This window comes from Lissotriton helveticus, chromosome 2_1 (assembly GCF_964261635.1).
Source record: "Lissotriton helveticus chromosome 2_1, aLisHel1.1, whole genome shotgun sequence".
In the NCBI taxonomy this organism is placed as follows: Eukaryota; Metazoa; Chordata; class Amphibia; order Caudata; family Salamandridae; genus Lissotriton; species Lissotriton helveticus.
The window spans coordinates 359,495,176-359,515,905 of record NC_136059.1 but is presented as its reverse complement, the minus strand read 5'-3'; the positions used below and the strand labels follow the sequence as shown (position 1 = coordinate 359,515,905).

The window sequence follows — 20,730 nt, the reverse complement described above, 5'->3', positions numbered from 1 at the left end:
TAAAGGACTTTCTCTGGTTGCAGAAACGACTGGTTTTGGTTGTAATTTTGTCGCCGTATCTACAGATGGAACAGCTTTTGCTTTCTGTTTGGAAGTGGTAGGTTTAATGATAGTTGTTTTTGCGGCTGTATTAGTGATTACGATGTCGCTAGGAGCTTTTTTGTTGACAGCAATAAGTTCCTCTAGTTGTTTTTCAATACGGGCCAATCTGGATTCAATTGGTGACATAAAGATGGCCAAAAGGTCGCCAACTCTTTCTATTAATTGATCGTTTTTTGTATTTTTTGTAGGTGCGTCAAGATTATCCACACGCACCTGAGTATTCCCCTGGATATCTTCAGTTGGTGCCCCTGTGTGTATTGTTATTCCACTAGCAGTGGGATGTTTGGTTATACCTTTTCTGGTTACTGCTTTTGTTATATTACGTTGTTTTTCAACAGGAGGATAAATATCGTTGATTGCTGAATCCGTTTTCGGATGGCACCCTCTTGACTGAGTCTTGTTAGCGGCACACTATTCTCTTCTACAATTTCCGGAGTATGATTTATATTTAGGTCTGGTGTCTTTTCTAGTTCATTGCTCGTGTCAGAGTCACAATCAATTGATGGATCTGTTGCAGATAAATTAATCTCATTAGGAATGGTGTGAAGGTCAGGTCGTATTTCTCGAGGGCAGCCCACTTGTAAGTCATTATGTTTTGCTGGAGTTTTTACTAGCAAAATGTTACCAAGAGAGGAGCGTTTAGTTTTTAATAGTTCTTGTGAAACCCTACGCTTGGCAACTTCTAGGTCTTGTGAGACTCTACGTTCAAGGAGTGAAATACTGAGATCAATAGCATCATTTGTTCTTGTAATGAAACTATCGATAGGGCCAATGATGGATGTACTGGCCGCAGCTGTCTTACTTCTACTTCCCCTGGTAGACATCGCAGTATACGCATAAATACTCAGGAGTAAAAGAAAAATTCAGTTGACTCTAATGATCTCAGAGCAAAGCAGTCCAATGTCAGAATAATATTGGCCCTATAGAGATTATTGTAAGGCTGATCACAATAATCACAAGCAGATTAAAAAGTCAGATTTACCTACTTGATGACGAAGTAGTAATGTTAGGGGGGTGTACCCAACCCGACCTCCTCGTCCTCTGAGGGCCTCAGAGGGCCCGCCCTTTGCCCGGGTTTCGCTCCGCGCATCATGCCGCGCGCGTCCCGCGAGCGCGGGGAAGGTGCAGATTATGACGTAGGCGCTGGGGCGTGGCTTCCGGGGAGAGCGGGCCAGGTGACTCAGATTGGCCTCGCAGGGACTCCTGGACAATGGAGTCCCTGCACTTATGCTCGCAGCCCCGTTGAGCCTCCGCAGCCCACGCTCACTCGCTGTCCTGGTAAAGCGGGTCCCGCGGAGCGGGACCGGCAAACCGTTACTGAAGCTGCAGGAAGGATGCTGGAATAATGACAAGCAGTCAGGGTGAGTCGGATGTTCCTCGCTCCACACGCTCAGTAAGACAGTGCAAACAGGTCCCCACTCACTCTCAAACTCTTCAGAGTGCCCAAGGGCATCTACGTACCTCTTGGTCTCGCTCTTGAACTCCTGAAGAGCCGATTCGAGATTGGTCTTAATGCAACCTGAATTTCCGGGTTGATCGGCGATGTTGCAGCAGGTAGATGCGTTTAGGTAGACCATTTTGCTTATATTTGTCTTGCTTATGGCTACATCTGACACACCTTTGAGCCCCAATAATAAGCAGATGCCTTCAGTCGGGGTTCCACTGACAGTTTCCCCAATGGCGCTATCTGTGCCTCTTAAAAGCAGTTTGTGTTCTGCACGGACTTTGGTGTTGGTGTCACTGCCTGGCCTGCTTCCATTAACACCAATGGCGCTGCCGGCGCTGGGAGAGGAGCAGTTACCTATAGTAATCTGATTCCGAGCCAGCTACATTTCCACCTTGACTGAGACTGTGCTCTGATCCCACTGAGGCACAGCCTGTATTGATTCTTTACCATAGAATTACCCCGAGGTGTCAGACTGGATCCAGAGAACTTTTTTCGTAACAGTACCCTTGCACGTTGGTAGGTGGCGTCGGTCGACTCTGAGTTTGTCGTTGGCATTGTGATCGCGGAATGACGTCGCGGTATCTACTTAGATGTTGCCCCTGCGCTCTGACGTCTGTTCTTTCTTCTTCCGCACCAGCCAGCGCAGATCCAGAGAGAGCGGTACCCTAGTCACCTTTTGACTAACTGTTTTTTTTGCTTTTTAGTCAACTTCTTTTTTGAGTTGTTTGACCCCTGGTGCACAGGGATGACATCGGCGGACCAGCTTCAAGCCTTGTGGCTCCTGCCACAAGCTGATGTCGGTGACAGACCCACATCTAGGGGCCGATTAGGATGGCGGACGGACTTGAGTCCGTCCGCCACCCCAGAGGTGGAGGGACATTCCGCAGGGGCAGCGGCGGTCCCTCCGTGCAAATTAGGATGTGACCGCCACCCTGGCGGTCACATCCTGGATATTTAACATTGCGGCGGGTGCAGCTTCAAGCAGCACCCACCGCAATGTTAAAAGTGCATGTTTAACATTTACATGCACAAAGCGGCAGGCACCGCGCGGTGCCTGCCGCTTTGTGCATGTAAATACTGGGGGATACCATAGGTACCCCCCACCCGCACCCCCCACCCGCCTACACCCTGGGGGCCCGCAACGGGCCCCCAAAATCAAAAGTACAGATGCTTTTCCACGGCGGAAAAACCGCCGCGGAAAAGCATATTTACAAATGCTTCCTAATTTGGCTGACGGTGTCTGATAGACACTGCCAGCCAAATGAGAGCTTTTCCGCCGCGGTTGTAATCCGACCACGGCGGAAAAGCTGCGGACAGAAACCAAGACCCACCAGCCATCGTAATGCGGAGGTGGGTCTTTGGTGACTCCGCAGAGGATTTTCCGCCTCCTCCGGGCCGGAGGTGGCTTCCGCCGGCCCGGAGGAGGCGGAAAATCCTCCATCATAATGAGGCCCCTAGTGTGCCTCTGGTGTCTGGAGCGCGACTACGACCCGAAGTCGTGCTCCGACTGCTGGGCCATGGCCCGAAGTCTTTGCGGGAGCAGTCCCGAAAGCTTTTGGAGGCCCGGCAGTCTGCTCCGCGCCACTCGAGGTCCTGGTCGAGAGGCAGGTCGCGGGACCGGTCGTGGAGCCATCACCACCACTCATCGTCAAAGTCTTCGTCTTCTGGTAGGTCGAAGTACAAGAAGAAGGCGAAGAAGCACTGTCCCTCTTTGCCTTCTCCCCGTCCATCAGCCAACGAGACGAGAGATGCGGATGGTCATCGTCCTTCGGCTCCGTCTGCGGAGCCTGCTGTGTCAGCTCAGAGTTTTCCCCCTTTCCGGGAGCCGGAGCGACTCCTGCCCAACTTCGTACATTTTACAAAGCTCTCCACTCCATCTTTGAGCAGCCCGACTCTGCCACTTCGCCTTAGGGCCCTGTGGACTTGGTTGGGGGATTCTAGGCCTTTGCCGGCGGCGGCTGTAGCCCGGCACCGCAGGACCCCCAAGGATCCAGGCCTGGATCCGGATCGGCGCCGGTCGTCCTCACGACATCTCCTCTGGCACCGAATCCATTGATGACACTACCGCCGCCTCTGACGCCGGTTGGGTCCACAGCCGGCATTGACTCTGGCCTCCACCTCGACCTAGATACGGAGCGGAGCCGATGCCGGTACCGGTGCCGACCAGCACTTTTGTGCCAATTTTCTATCCTGGTGTTTTCTATCGCCCTCAGTGGTAGCCAGTAGAGGGTGAGGAGGACTGGGAGGGGTCTATTGACCATGTTGCAGACCAACTTGAAGATCCGGACTGGAGAGAAGAGTTAGGTGATGCCAGTGGTCTGGATACCTCCCCAAACTTTGGCATGCTTTCTCCCCAACCGTGGCTATGAGCTTCCTACGGTGGCAGTCAGGACTAACCTCCTGACTGAGGTGCTTCAGCCGGCAGTGGCCTCTTCGGAGCCCCTGCTGCCATTCAATGAGGCTCTCACGGACATCCTTCTGGGCACTTGGTCCAAGCACAGTCCAGGGGCTCTTGTGGATACGATGATTGCCCGATGCCACCGCCCAGCTCCGAGCGACTCCATTTTCCTCTCCCAACATCCTACCACTGAGAGCTTGGTAGACCAAGCTTCTATTTCCAAAGGCTCGTTGCCTACTGCTCCCCCAGATAGGGATTCCAGGAAGCTGGAACACCTTGGGAAGAAGATGTTTTCTTCAGCCAGCTTAGGACTGCGAGCGCTGAACACCACAAGTCTTTTGGGCCGTTACACCCACTCCGTGTGGGATATGGAAGAGCAGGTGCTGCAGCAGTGCCCAGAGGAGGCCTGGGACGCACTCTCCCGTGCAGTTGCCGAAGGGAGAGATGCAGCAAAGTTCACCATTCGCTGTGGACTGGACACCGCAGACTCGCTAGGCAGGACTATTTCACGTTGGTAGCCCTGAGACGCTATGCCTGACTGAGATCCATATGCCGTTTGATGGCCGTCGCTTATTTGGCAACAAGGCAGACCACGCGCTTGTGCGCCTCATGGATTCTAGGGCTACGGCCAGGTCCTTGGGCCTTGTGACTACATTTCACCCCATGCAGTCTGCTTTTCGCCCCTTTTGTTGCTACGGAAGGGGTGCCCCGCCAAGTTCCTCCCAGAGCCACAGGCCGGTGCAAGCTGGCCAGCCTCTGTGTGGCCATGGACTTGGGACCCAGCATCTTGGGTCTGTGGGCCAGCGGGCGGGTCAGTCCACCAGTGCCCCCTCTTCAGCAGCCTCCAAACCCTCCTAGTCCGACCTTTCAGGGCCACCAGTTGCCAGTGGGCGGCAGGATATGCCATCACCTTCCCCACTGGTTTTGCAGAAAGTACGAAGGGGCTACTCCCTCCCCTTCGAGACTACCCCTCCATCCATGCCACCGCAATTCCATTGCATGTCAGAGGATCACATGGCCCTTCTCCGCCAGGAAGTTACAGCTTTCTTGGCCAAGGGAGCTATTGAGCGAGTTCCTGCCCCATAAGTAGGTTGTGGTTGTTATGCCCACTACTCTCTGATGCCCAAGAAGGACAAACTCCTGCGTCCTATCTTGGATCTCAGGAACATCAACTGGAGAAGTTCAAAATGTTCTTATAATAATAACATTCCTAGGCAACAAGTGACCTGGCGAAAATCAGGTCCTACACATAAAGAATAATAAATACAGGCTTAGTGTACTACCATGAAGCTGTTAAAAACAATGCATTTTATTTATACAATTTTTAAAAGAAGTTCAACACTTTCCTTCATAATATCAGAATAATTACATGACAACCAATATAACAGTACATAGACTCACACTAAATTCACATACATTATATCCCAGCAAGTTAAAAAAACAGAAAGACATGCATATTGAGATGGTATAGACCATGGGTGGCTAGACTTTGTAGATAGAGGTGTTATTCTCTACGCCCGTTTCGGCGTGACACGCGCCTTCTTCAGGTGAAGCCACTTGAATTTTTGCATGATAAAAATCATATAACATGACATCAAACATATACCACAATGCAGTACACTGAGTCTGTAACTGATAATACACTGTACACTGTAAATGCATTTGAAGTGCTCCATATATACAGGAAAATCCAAAAGAGACAACAGATGTCAAATATTATACGTCTAAACACCAAGGAGAAGGTAAGAGAGAAACATAAAAGATCCAAGACTTGCCACCTGATAGTTAAATAAAAAGTTCAAGCTCATGCTGTGAATCTGCAAGGGAAAGGGAAAAAGAAAGAAAGATCCAAATAGGATTACTGATGTGCATAAAAGATGATAAATGCTCTTGGAGGACCCTATATGGAAAATAACGCTTACCTGGGTACCAGGTAAAAACCGGGTACGTGCCAGGAACTTAAGGGGCTGATAGAACTAAAAATGGAACTGGAAATAAAAATAATTCAAAAACACCTGTGAATAGATCAAGATATAAAACTTTGGAAAGTTTGATGGATCTCTTGTTTCATTGACATAGGTTACCTTGCAGAGACCCTGGGTCCACCAAATCAATGATATAGGAAAGGTAGAGTACAATGATGATTTTTCACTTGAGAAGAATCTAAAAAATATATAATAACCATATGTAATCGCTAGTAAATACGGATAAACTGTAACGATACAATACAAGAGCTGAAAACCAGAAATATGCCTTAACATTAAATGTAGCGATGTTCAGGTATATTTCTGGTTTTTAGCCACCCATGATCTACACCATCTCAATATGCATGTCTTTCTGTTTTTTAACTTGCTGTGATATAATGTATGTGAATTTATTGTGAGTCTATGTACTGTTATATTGGATGTCATGTCATTATTCTGATATAATGAAAGAAAGTGTTGAACTTCTTTTAAAATTTGTATAAATAAAATGCACTGTTTTTAACAACTTCATGGTAGAACACTGAGCCTGTATTTATCATTCTTTATGTGTAGGACCTGATTTTTGCCAGGTCACTTGTTGCCTAGGAATGTTATTATTATAAGAATTGTTTCCCTGTCCTAGGAACTCCTAGCAGTTTCAGGGGGTCCGCATTGGATTCAGTAAAGTTCAAAATGTTGACATTGGCTCAGGTTCTGTCTGCTCTCGACCCTGGAGACTGGATGGTTTGGTTGGACCTGCAGGGCGCTTATTTTCACATCCCCGTTCTGCCTGCCCACTGGCGCTACCTATGGTTCACGGTAGGTAATGAGCATTTTCAGTAGACCGTGTGCCCCTTTGGCCTTACCAGCGTCCCTCAGGTATTCACAAAAGTGATGGCGGTGGTCGCAGCTCAGCTACGCAGATCAGGGGTTCCAGTCTTCCCCTATCTCGACGACTGGCTGTTAAAGGCCGGCTTGCCCCAGGCTGTGGTCTCCCACCTCCAGACTACGGTGAACCTCCTGGGGTTCACGATCAATGTGCCCAATTCACACCTGACTCCCTCGCAGAAGTTCCTTTTCATCTGAGCAGTTCTGGATATAGCGCAGTTTCGGGCTTATCCTCCCGAGCAGCGAGTCTGGGATATTCGGCCTAGGATACCGATGTGTCAGCCTCTATCCCGGATTTCGGAAAGAATGACTCTGAGGCTGCTGGGACTCATGGCCTCCTGCATCCTGCTGGTGGATCATGCCAGGTGGCACATGTGGGCTCTGCATTGGGACCTGAAGTTCCAGTGGGCACAGCATATTGGGAAACTTTCCGATTGCGTCCAGATCTCGGAGGGCACTGCACATCAATTGCATTGATGGCTATCGAACCAGGATTGGGTCAACGGCAGATTCCTCTCCCTTCCACAACCAGAGTTCACTGTGGTGACAGATGCGTCACTCCTGGGATGGGGTGGCCAAATGGGAGAGGCAGAGATCAGAGGCCTCTGGTCTCTGGCGGAGTCCGATCTCCACATCAGCCTTCTGGAGCTCCGGGCGATTTGACTTGCACTGAAGGCATTACTTCCTTCTGTCAAGGGAAGAGTAGTGCAGGTGTTCACGCACAACACCTCTGCCATGTAGTACTGCAACAAACAGGGTGGGGTTGGGTCGTGGACCCTATGTCAAGAGGCCTTTCGCCCCTGGACATGGCTGGAACATCAGGGCATGTCCCTGGTGGTTCAATACCTGGCAGGTACCCCGAACGCCATGTCCCTGATGGTTCAACACCTGGCTTTCAATTCTGCCAGGGCAGATGAACTCAGTCTCTCAGGACAGGATGTGGTCTAACGGCTAGAGCGATCGACCTCGAAGCTGAGGAAGCGGGTTAATCTCCCCATGCCAACAAAAAATTCATGTGTTCTCATGTAACGAAACTGGTGCTCATTTAAAGTGCTCCGATACCCAATGTCTTGGGTCTAGCTCGCGCTATATAAAACAAAAAGCAAAAAAAGAAAAAGATGCATGGTGGATCACGAATGGCGTCTTCACTCGGAGGTGGTGCAAGGTCTCTTTCAGCGGTGGTTAGATCTGTTCGCCACCGAAGAGCATGCGCAATGTCAGCAGTTCTGTACGTTTGAATTTCCAAGGCGTCACTCGCTTGGCGACGCTTTTCGTTGCGAGTGGTGTTGTGGTCTTCTATACGCCTTTCCGCCTATACCACTTTTGCCCACAGTGCTGAAGAAGACCAAGCACAGCCCAGCGCGAGTCATTATTGTGCCGCCGGAGTGGGCACGAAGAGTCTGGTATCCCGAGCTCGTGTAAATGGCCATCGATCCTCCGATCAGACTGCCTCTTCAGGAGGATCTTCTGTTGTAGCAGCAGGGGACAGTCCTGCCTCCACCTCTTTGCGTGGTGATTGAGCGGCAAGAGTTGACAGCTTTCGACCTTCCTCCCGAAGTCTGTAATGTCATCTTGGCAGCCAGGCGTCCCTCCACTAAATCGGCATATGCCTGCAGATGGAGGAAATTTGTGGTATGGAGCACAGCAAAAGCTGTAGATCCCCTTTCTGACCCTCTTTCGGAGGTTCTCCTCTTCCTTCTTTCTTTGGCTCAGCAGGGTTCTGCTCTGGGCACCCTTAAAGGCTTTCTTTTGGCCATTTCGGACGATTCGGCCTTCCTTCCCCTTCCGGATCAACCTTCTGTTTTCAAGTCCCCTATTGTGAATAGGTTTCTAAAGGGCGTTACTCATCTCTTTCCTCCTATTCCTTTTGTAATGCCCCAGTGGGACTTGAATCTGGTTCTGACTTACCTGATGTGCTCCCTTCGAGCCATTACATAATTGTCCTCTCAGACTTTTAACTCTGAAAACTGCCTTTTTGATTTCCTTCACCTCTACTCGCAGGCTGAGTGAGCTTCAGGCTCTTTCTTCTAAGCCTCCTTTCCTTGCTGTTCATCCGGACAAGGTTGTCCTCAGAACTCGGCCATCTTTTCTCCCCAAAGGGGTAACCTCTTTCCACATAGGACAGACTATCACTTTGCCCACCTTCTTCCCGCCCCTGCATCCTGCTAAAGAGGAAGACAGACTCCACAGTCTGGATCCAAAACGTGCTCTCTCCTTTTATTTGGATCATACAAAGCAATTCCGGGTGGACAATCAACTCTTTGTTGGCTATGTCGGCGTCAAAAAAGGTTCGGCCGTGCAGAAACGGACCATCTCTCGGTGAGTCGTTTTTTGCATCAAAGTATGCTATTCCTTGGCGAAGAAGGAACCTCCAGTAGGATTGCACTACCACTCTACCAGGGCGACAGCAGCCACTACTGCTTTGGGCCGCAGAGTCTCTCTCAATGACATCTGCCAGGCAGCCACATAGGCATCGCAGTACACGTTCACTAGACATTATTGCCTGGATACTCAAGTCCGGAGAGACAGCTTCCTTGGCCGTTCATTACTCCAGGACTTTCTGGTGTGAATTTGGTTCGCAGACCCACCTACGGGGTTGGTATTGCTGGGGTATCTATTCTAAGATAAGGAATCTATAACTAATAGTCTCTTTCAGAGGATTAAGTTACTTACCTTCGGTAATGATATATCTCTAAGAGAAATATATTAGTTATAGATTCCTTACCACCTCACCCATCCTCCCCGTTCTGCAAACTGACTTATTGAGCAAGGGACTCCCTTTCAGGGCCCTAGGTTTGTGCACCAGTGGTCAGTGTCTTGCATGGCTCTGCGCTTCTGTCGTGGAATGTCTTGTAAAGAACAGACATCAGCGCGCAGGGACAGCGTCTAAGTAGATACCACGACGTCATTCTGGCGATCACGACACCAACGACGAAAGTAGAGTCGACCGACGCCACCTATTGACGCAGAAGGCTACTGCTACGAAAGCATTTCTCTGGATCCAGTATGACGCCTAGGGGTAATTCTAAGGTAAGGATCTATAACTAATATATGTCTCTTACAGATATATTGTTACCGAAGGTAAGTAACTTGTTCTTTTTCACTCTACCCCATTTCATTCTACTACACTGCACTCAATTCCCCTATATAATATTCAACTCTATGATGTTCAACTGTACAACACTCTCCTTTATGTAACTGTACGGCACACCAATTAAAAGATACCTTAAAAAAATACCACTCAGTTCTAAGATTTAAAACACATTTTCATTAAAAACATAAAAAACATTGAAAGTCCATGAAAACACAAAGATTACAGAGAAGTTATAGTTAGGAAAACGTAATTTTTTTTACCATGCAAACCGTCCTTAAACTACAAAAAAATTAGAAATTCTAAAGTTATAGTTATACCTTTAATTTACAATTTACACACCACCTTCACATTACTAAAAATCACCCACATACGTACTTATAAATTATAACTTACTTTTTAACTTAACACATCACCTTCAAAATACTATAAGTTGTGCACCTTCGCACAAAGTGTTCTCACTTCACTCGCCATAGTTCATTAACTATAACTCGCGACTCTCATGCACTGTGTTCTGAAAAATATTCTCAATTAGGATGTCATATGTATTGTTAATTTTCAGGTCCAGGTTGTTCATGAATTTTGCGTACTCCTCCATTAGTCGACGCAGCACATTTCCTGTGCGTGCAAAGTTCACAGCGTCGTCCGCATAGAGAAGTATCGGGACCGGAAGAGAATTAATAAAAGGAACGTCAGTGGTAGACCCTAGCAATGTGGATTCTTCGGCGTTCGTGTATAAGGCAAATAAAAAGGGGGCAAGGATGCACCCCTGCCTCACAGCCCTGGCGATTTTAAAGTGTCTCGTGCACTCTCTTCCCTTGCTAAACCGAACACAGGCTGTGGCTCCTGCATACAGGTCACGAATTACATTGATAATCTGAGTCTCCATTCCCATTGTGTCCATGATCTGCCAGAGCCTAAACTGTGCCACACAGTCAAAATCTGCCAACAGATCCATGAAGGCAAGGTATAAATGACCATTCTTAGCCGCCGTGTATTTGGCTATTATTAGGTTTATAGTTAAACACTGGTCCACAGTGCCCTTTCCTTTTCTGAAGCCGTATTGGCAAGGGATTGTTACGTTCTTTTCCTCGGTCACTGTTTAAAAGTAGCCGGTCCATTAGTTTAGAAGTTGAATCTAATAAAGATACAGGCCTATAATTTTTTGGTACTGCTTTGTCCCCCTTTTTGATAATAGGTAGAATTACAGTCATCTTCCATGAAGGCGGTGCATCTTTTCGGGCAATTGTGTTAAAAACATTTGTAAGAAGCGGGGAACAGAGATCTTGATTATATTAAAAGAAGTCAATTGGGACATCATCGGTTCCAGGTGCCTTTGCTCTTTTACACTGGTTAACAGCATATCTTGTTTCTTCCAGAGTAAAGAGTATCTCCTGATTTAAATGGTACTAGAGAGGGGAACTGAACAGTTACCTCCTGCAAGCAACCAAACAGTCCTTCAAAATGTGAAACCCACGCCTCCTGGTCCACATGAGTATCCGTCATCAACATCCTTTCATCTTTATGAAAAGAGGCATTGATCAGTGACCAGAAATCCTGTGAACTATTTAATATGGCCGCCCTTTGTAGTCTTTCCCACCATTTCCTCCTTTTAAAGTTTTAGCCTTGTTAGCCTTGCTTTTTTTATATGACTGGCGTAGAGACTTCACCAAATTCTGGTCTCTGGGTTTTTTCTTTAAAGCCAGATGAAGCTTTTTAAGTGACTTTGTACATTCATCAACGAGCCAGGCAGGACCCTTATGATGCCCAGTAGATATGGAGCGTAGTAAATTACTTTTGATTTCTAATAACATTTGCCCAAAGGCAGATATTATGATGTTATCAGTCATTGGATCTAGACAGGACATTATCTCTGATGCCTGTTTGGAGACTACATTCCCAACAAACTTCAGAGTCGACTCTTTCCCACTTCAAAATGATCCAATTTTCCCTTGCAATCAGTGGTTTAATGGGGAGGGTAACACAGGATTCCTTTTTTTGTAAGGATGGAATGAGGAACATGATTGCGGCATGATCACTGAAAGTATAAAAATTGAGCATAAATTGGCTAAAGAACTTCCTTAGGGGATCTGAAACTAAAACATAGACGAGTTGAGAAGTGGGAATGGGAAGAAAAAGTGAAGTTTAACTGTCCAGGTATGGTATCAACGTATTTAACATTACAAGGTTATTTACGATTTGCAACCTATTAAGGGCTTCACCATAGTCATTATGGCTGAAATGCGGAAAGGGATCCCCATTTTCATCTACTAGCCCACATGCTGCTGAGTTTACTTTATTGCAAGGATGCACGTTAAAATCGCCTAGCCAGATTATGTCACAAGGTTTATGACATGCTTTCTCCAGATTGGCGATATCTTTTCTCAAAGGATACAGAATCACTGCTTGATTGACCCCCAAATTATTATAATAAAAATGTATGAGAGTCCAAGATCTATCTTTATGGACCTCAAAAGGGTTAATGCGATAATATGGTGACGTGTTCAAAAATGTTTTAACCATTAAGGGAAGAGTGTTAGAAAGTAATGCTAATAAGCCTCCCTTTGGACGACCAGCAGCTGAAGGTATAGCAGGTGTATGAAATGAGCAAAACCCATTAATATAAATATGATCAATTTCCCATGGCTCCTGAAGACACAAAATATCATAACCCATCAGCAAGGATAGCCAATCCAAATTAGACTTTTTTTTTTTATTATAACCTGCAATGTTCCAGGAAATAGCTGCAGCGAACTCCGAAGGGTTCTCTGTGAGAATTGAACGCTGGAACAGAGTTGGGCTATCTAGCTGTGAGCTTGGATTTAATTGAGGATTTGGAAGGGAGGAGGGAATTGGAGCTATCCCATTAGGTGAGTCTACATGATGATCGTTAGGAGATGTTACACAACGATCAGCAAGTCAATCACATACAACCGCATCCTCCAGTAAAGTGAATCTGTTACTAAGGGGTAGAGATGAAGTAGATTGTGGGAGATACAAACTAGATGGACGATAATGTGGTAGAAATTGTTTACTTTATAATGTGAAGGTTGAAATGATCTACAAGGTTTGTAAAAATAACCCAGCGGAAGTGCACACATTTCAGAGTAGAGAGAGGGGGTGCTTGGCAGTATTCTTAAGAGTTCGCCTACCATATACTGATTGTTGAAATGAATAGTGATGCAATCCCCTCCTATAGTTTTCGGGCCTCTTCCTACCCAGTTTAATCTCCTAGCCATGAAATGACGTTGATACAGATTAAATCTGTCCCCTGTGTGCTTAAAAAGCCAGTGCAGGGCTTTATAGATTAGCTGCTCTGTGGTTTCTTGCTGGTCCGGTTTTAGTTCTGGGATATTTGCAAATACTAGAACAAAAGGACAGTCTGCTGGAGGGAGATCTATAATTACACCTGCCTTGGCTTTAGCAAACGGTTGATTAATAGTATACCCCCTATGATGAGCGCCTGTACCAGCGCTGCCTGGGCTAACATTATTTGCAATGGATTGAGCGTTAACAGCAGCAGCCCCCTAATAAATCTAAGTTGCCTATAAAGTTAAGGAAGGACGCTGGGGAGGGTGCATATTTGAAGAATGTGAAGGCTGAGAAAGACACCTCTGCTCCAACCCCCTCGAAGAAAGGTCAATTTTCTTAGCAGGGTAATGAGTATCAGTGGGTGGCTTCGATATAGCTAGTATTGGTACAAGATCTGTAGCCAAGTCATTGGGAGGGGGCAAATGAGTCGCGCTAGGCAATGGAGAATTACAGTGATCAGAGCTAGTTGTATGTGCCTGTCCCACCTCCCCCCCCCCCCCCCCCGCCCAAGACAGAGACTCAAAGACTGTTACACAACAGAGACACAGATTCTTCTATTTTTTCTAGTCTTATTAAAGGGTGTTGCAAAAGTAGAGAGAAAGAACGTCCCTACTTCCTGCATAGATCGTCTGTTAATTGCGGCTCAACCCTCAATCTGGACTGGGAAGGGCACTCGGTGTTTCGATCAAAAGGTCTCGCAGTCTTAGGTGCAGTGGTCTTCTTCACCATCCTCCTCCTCTTTTTGCCCTGCGGTTCAGATGAAGGGCTGCTTTGAGATTGAGACTGGATTTCTACTGCAGTGTCAGAGGCAGGTATAGTCCCAACAGGTACAGCGGGGGTTGGGCTAGTTAGTAAAGAGCCAGGTCCAGATAGTCCCAAGCAGGATCTCACCTCCTCAAGCGAGAGGCGCCATTCTGTAATCTCAATCTCTTTTGAAAGAACATCTGCCGCTCTTAAAAATGAGTATGGCGTGTTGGTGATTTCGGCCCCTGGGTCGTTTGATTTCACCTTCTGTTTTACCATCTGTGAAGGTGAGTGATGTAAGATGTCCAAATACCAGGCGTTAGGGGGGTAGCCCAGCTCAGCCTCCTCCGGTCAATGATACACGCGTCCCGCGCTGCGGGAGCGGGAGCCTGCGCTGCTTTTTGAAGCGCCTCCTGGCACTGGTGATGACGTGGGCGGCGGCAGGCTGCTAGGACCTATGGCTCTCAGAGTCCTGACTGACCCTGGCGATGTGGCGGAGTGTCAGCGAGGTAGAGCTGAGGCAACACAATGGGGCAGCAGTGAAACGGGCTCGTCAGTTTATATCTCTTACGCAGATAATTAAAACTGTATTTACCCAGTTCTTTTGAGGAGTGAGTACTTTGGTAATTAATTTACATACTATAAAAAAATATATAAATGTATTTTAAATATATGCCTATCTTTATTTTAGTGACACTGCATTTTGTATATATTTTTGTCAAGTTAGAGATTTACACAATATAATGTTATGATGCTGCACTGATGTTTCGAGAATCCTTTTGAACTGTTGCCATCGTCTCTCTCTCTCTCAGGTGCTTGGTTGGCAGGAGCGCTTACTTCGGGAGAAATATTTCTGTGGAGCAAAGATCAAGATGTTGTGAAGACAGTAGCCTTAACAGAAGAACTTAGTAATGAAATTACAGCATCAGACGGTATGAAACCTGTTTTTCTCGCTACTGCTGATTAGTATTGAGAAGAATTGACAAACCAGCAGTTGTGCATTTACATACAGTTATGCACAAAATATTTCAGACTTCCTCATTATTATCCCTCGGTTGCATTTTCAAAGTACATTGTCACTAAAATAAAAGCCTGACTGCTCTGTGTTGCGTTACCAGGGATTGAGCACATGTCTATCTTATTTAATCTGGGGGACATCTAGCAGTTGGTGGCCTTATCCTTTGAGGTGGACACTTGTCAACCCAAATAATACTTTCCCACAGTGCCTGAAGTAGATTACCCCGCTGTAACTCTGAAGCGGCTGTACTATGGCACTACTGAAATGAGCTTGAGCGGACTGTACCATAGTGACCCTGCAGGTGGCCTGTACTGTGGCACAGTCTATGTGAGCAAGGTCCCACTATGACCTTGAACATTTTTACCCAAAGTGGACTGTGCCCCTGCAAAGTAATGAAGTGTGGCTAAAGCAGCATGCGCCACAGGAACAACAGACCGGATCTGTGTGAGCCAAGCAACTGTCCCACCTTTGTGTGCTATCCGTACTGCACTGCTACTCTGAGAAGTGCCTTCGGTGGCCCAAGGACCTCTGTGTCTGCCCGATTCTCTCTGCTTGCGGGAGAAGGCCTGTAAAGGACTGGAGATTGCCAGTAATGCAGTAGCCTGCCTGCTAGCCAGACTCCAGGAAGCGGCCTTCACACATGCTGTTTCCACAGACAAGACTGGGCGTCGACGAACTTGCAGCTGGAGTGTCTTCTTCTTGGAAGAGGTAAATGAGACCAGGCATGTACTACAGGCTCCGACCACATCTAGCAGGTGAAAAGTACTAGTGCTTGTGAGATTGACTTACTCTGACTAGGGCTGTAAGACTGAGCGCACAAATTCTGAAAGAGGACAGTACTGCGCTTGTGCTTGTAGTCTGGCATACCATATTTTACAACTAATCCGGATAAGGGGACCTTAACCCTGGGTATAATGGTCCTGCACCAATGGATACTCATACTTGCATATTGTAGTTTGTAGTATTTCATTTTTGAGTGTATTAAACTACTTTCTTTTATAAAAAATGAATCTCTGATTGGAGCAATCAGTTATTGTGTTGCTATGTGATTGAGTGCCAAGCTTGATGACCCCCCGTTCTACCTCCCTGAGAAACCTGTCTCAGTTTGCTACTGCTATCGCAGAGTGAAGTGCTCATGGTTTCGTACTTAGCCCAGTTTCCAGAGACATAGTCGGAAGGATATTGGTGATAAATAGTCCCAGCCCCAAACCGTGGACCAGTAACCTCTGTTTGTCCCACAATCCTCCAAATGGAGTCTGACAACCCCATTAATCCTGACCTGGTCCCATAGGGGTGTGCACAGGATTTTGGTGTAGGTAAGAAATAAAATTCATTTCTCTTCCTGCGTATCCTCGTCAATAGAAAACCACAAAAAAGTAGAGAACTATTTGACAAAAAGTCAAAAAAGTCAGAGCTGTGAATTCCAGGGTCCTGACTGAAGGTGCCGGAAAGAACAACTAACCTAACTGTCACCCCTGAGGCCTGATTGGAAGCTGGGGGTCATGACTGCCTTAAAGGCACAGTGCCAGTTTTTTGGGTTACAATTGCTTTCATTTTCAAAGCTATTGGTTTTCAGTACAGCCTACAGGCTAACAATGCTTGCTCTTATGCAGATTATTTTGAGTCTACTCATTAAAAAGAGTTCAAGTAATGCTTGCCCTCCTGTGGTCTATATTCTATAATATATGAATGCAAAAGCAGTTATTTATTGTTACATTGTTTAGCCTCTTTTATATGGGCTGCAGTGATATGTGAAAAAATGACACACACACATATATATATATATATATATATATTACCTACTGGCGGTCGCCAGTAGGTATATATAGTTAGGATTTTTTCTCTATGGGTTTTTTGAAAATTCTATGTCTAATAACTTTGGCGTTTGTGGACGGAATTGGCTGAAATTTTCAGGAAAATGGCACATTTTGTTTCTGAGCAGCCCTTGAAAATTTGGGGGGGGGTTCGTCAAGGGGGGGCCGAGAAAAAAGGGGGGTCCCAAAACGTGTTTTTAACATTGAGTTTTCCATAGGGCGGTTGGCCTCACTTTTAGCCCGAACGGCTGAATGGATTTGCACGAAACTTGGCAAAATTGTAGGGACTGGTAGCCCGATGTGCCTTTTGTAGGTCTCAATATATGTGCTCCAGTGGATTTTGAGAAATTAACGTTTAAAAAAAAGATATATATCTGTAACAGCGGACCAGGCAGCGCTCCGGTTCGCGTACTTTACGCGCAACGGAGCTTTGTGAAGCGAAGCTGATTGGTTCTCCGGCGTCTGTCAACATTCCAAAAAGTCCGTAGCGGCCGCCATCTTGTCTCTCGGTAGGATCGAGAGACAAGAGGAGGTCAAAACAAAGGGGGAAATAACTATAAGGGGGCATAGTAGATCCTCGCTGACCCCCTAGGTTTGATGTGGAGGTTTTAAAAGGGCCCCGCGGGGCAAAAAAAAATAATAATAATAATAATCGAACGGCTGAATGGATTTGCACGAAACTTGGCAAAATATTAGGGACTGGTAGCCCGATGTGCCTTTGCTAGGTCTCAATATATGTGCTCCAGTGGATTTTGAGAAATTAACGTTCAAAAAAAGATATATATCTGTAACAGCGCTCCGCTTCGCGTAACGGAGGTTTGCGAAGCTGATTGGTCATTCTGTCACTGGGCTATAGTTGGGCTACATCTGGCTGATATTTGGGCTACATTTGTTTTTTTGTGTGTCTGGCGGCCATCTTTGGGCTACATTGGGCTACATTGGGCTTCATTGGGCTACATTGGGCTACATTGGGCTACATTTGGGCTCCAACATATATATAGGCCAATGTAGCCCAATATATATTTTTCAAAGTTAATTTTCGTAAAAACCACTGGAGCATATATCTTGAGACATAGCAAAGGCACATCGGGCTACCAGTCCCTACAATTTTGCCAAGTTTCGTGGAAATCCATTCAGCCGTTCGAGCTAAAAGTGAGTCCAACCGCCCTATGGAAATGAAGGAAATGAATGGGTAATTTGTAATTAGCAAATAGCTAATCGCAAACTAGGAATGGTAAAGAATCGCTATTTATTCCTTAAAGTTCGCTATTTAGGAAATGCAAAAAACTTTGATGATACATATGGCGGTTCATCTCTAACAAGATAAGAAGCATAGGGATACATTTATGATGACTGGCGCATCACCAGGGATGTGTTAGTCATTCTGTGCCGCTGTTCCGTCACCTATGGTGTGCTGCATTTACAATGCGGCGCATCATGGGGCAAAAACAGCACAGATGCGTGATGTATCTGTGCCGTAAAGGTGGCGCATTGCTGGAGTTGTATCGCAAGTGTGATGAAGCTCCAGCAAGGGTCGGGGGTGCCCCTGTCGCAGGGTTTCTGTTCTCACACATAACTGTGGACAGAGGATTGGAACCTCGGCGAATTAGGGTGTCCCAAAACTCACGTTAGTAATCAAAAACTCCTTAGCAAGCTAGGTACAGTGTCACATTGGATATAACAAACTCTCAATGTTTAGACAATCCAGAATATGAACTTATAGTACCTCAGGATACGTGGAACTCATGAACAGTCGGTCGTTATATATTTCTTAGAAACCAGAACATGGAGTTAAGAAGAACACATGTGTATTTGAAATGTTTATTTACTAATGCCGTCTTCTCAGGCGTAGTATCTTAGATAATAGAAGTACACATATTATCAGTAGCAAAATTACCAGCATAGTTACTAGTACATAAAAAGCGAATGGTGACAGTATGTTAACATGCTGTAAATGAATAAGAGTTAGCAACACTTATAAGCAGCCGCGGGCCGTGGAGGGAGTTACGGTGGGGCAGGGAGGCGGGGAGGGGGAGGGGCAAGGTAGAGAGGGCTCCACCCTGCTTCTCCCCCTCCCCGCCTCCCTGCCTCACCGTAACTCCCTCCACGGCCCGCGGCTGCTTATATCTCACCCTCCCTAATACACATATTATAATATTTGCTAAGAAGGTCTCTTTGTGTTGGTTTAGGGCGTGCCCATACTTTAGTGTCTTAGATTTGAAGGAATCACATCAGCATACACCAGCTCTCTCTTCATGTGAACCGCATCAACTGTTGTGTATGTGTGTTCGGCAAAGCAATATAAAACTCGCCTCATGCCCAGAATTGGCAGAAGTTGCACTTATGTTATGAGTATGAAGTCGTGGAGATCAGACCTCATAACAATTCTGTATCGTGTTGTTCTTGAAACTTTAGCACTCGCTGTACAGATATAGTTTAACAAGCAAAGCAGATAGTAGAGCAATAACATATTATTCTCATGTAAACCACGATGAACTACTAGGTGGAAAGCTAAAGCAACAACTAAGTGTCGTGTGCAGAAGTTGCAAAAAAGGAAACATGGCGTTTAAACCGGTAATGAGCCCATGCTAACTTAACACGGTGTAAAGATATCCAGGACCTAGATGACACCTCCCCATGATCCGGAAACGAACTGAATAAGATAATAGAAGTGCCATCTCATGAGAGCAGATTGCAAGTTTATATGTGGACGGTCCGCAAGGTAAAGCATTAAAAACTAGGAAAATTTAATGCTAAAGAAAAATAAAACAGCCAAGTACTTTATCGAGTCTTAAGCCAATAGGCAAGGTAAATAATAAAAACTTGACAAATAAGTCAATGAATTGTCAATGAAATGCTAGTACTCAGCATATCAAACATGAAAAAGGTCTATGACATAACTGTGTATGCAAAATAAGCTGCAACAGCCTCCAATAGGAAGTCACCGTCTTCATCCGAAAACAGTTCAGCCATCCAATTTAAAAGCGGAAAAGAACATACGTGCTCTCCCAGCACCGGATCCTCTATCACCATCAGAGGACAGCTCGGTGGGTTTTCAAGAAAGCTCTGTTCCAAGAAAGACTGTGCTGCCGCCAGTAAATTCCAGGGACCAAGTAGTCCATGCATCAATGCCACAGCCATAATCCTTTCGCCAGGACAAACCAACTCGTGAGTAATGATAGGAGTCATCAGCTGATTAAAGTCGACGTCAGGAGAAACCGGTCCGCAGAGACACAAATCAATGGCCCAATCGAAATCACAGGTCAGGCAGTGAAATACAGGCTGGACACAGGTGAAGTAGGAGAATCGAAAAGATAATCCATATGCCGTGCTTAATATCGCCAACGGCATTGTGCCATAATATTCTAGCATGCGATTGCGGAACAGTGTCAGCAGCTGCAGGGTGGGAGGTTGCATAGGAGGGACATCCATATTTTTGTTTTCAAAACCAATTTTATTATGAGTTCAAGCAAGTTTCAGTACAGCCCTCCACAGTCAGGAGGAGACTGTCAACGACAGATAGAAAGAGACACAGCATTAGTACAGCATTGAACCCAGCGTTATAGACTGAAAGATAACGAACTACCTCACCCACCCAACCCCAAAAACGCCAACCCACCCCGCCCGCAGCTACCCACCCCTTATCCCACCCTAACCCAGTGCACGTGATCACAGTCCAGCAATAGGAGATGACCTACAAGGTGGAGCCGGCCAGCAGCCTAGAGTGCGGGGTCCACATCCAGCGGTAATGCATCATCAATATCCACGGGGGGGTCAAGAAGCAGGCCCCTGTAATCCGCCCACTGTTTCCAGATTTTGTAATGTTTGCGGGGACACCCCGGGGCTTCGAAAACAGGCTGCTCCAGACCCATGAGGAAGTCCAGGCATGCCTTCCAGGCCCCGAGTGGGGGGACGCGCTCGCTCTTCCAGGCCTGCGCCAAATCTCTCTTCG

The 20,730-nt window shown here is 46.4% G+C and overlaps 1 protein-coding gene across 4 annotated transcripts in view; it reads left to right on the top strand.

The window, feature by feature from the left end:
- CPLANE1 (ciliogenesis and planar polarity effector complex subunit 1) overlaps positions 1–20,730 on the top strand; it is a 2,766,109-nt gene that overhangs the window by 217,259 nt on the left and 2,528,120 nt on the right. For all 4 annotated transcript variants that reach the window (XM_078674971.1, XM_078674972.1, XM_078674970.1 and 1 more), the window contains exon 4: positions 14,759–14,878. In XM_078674971.1, the coding sequence (XP_078531097.1) occupies positions 14,759–14,878 (120 nt within the window). The remainder of the gene's footprint in view (positions 1–14,758; positions 14,879–20,730) is intronic.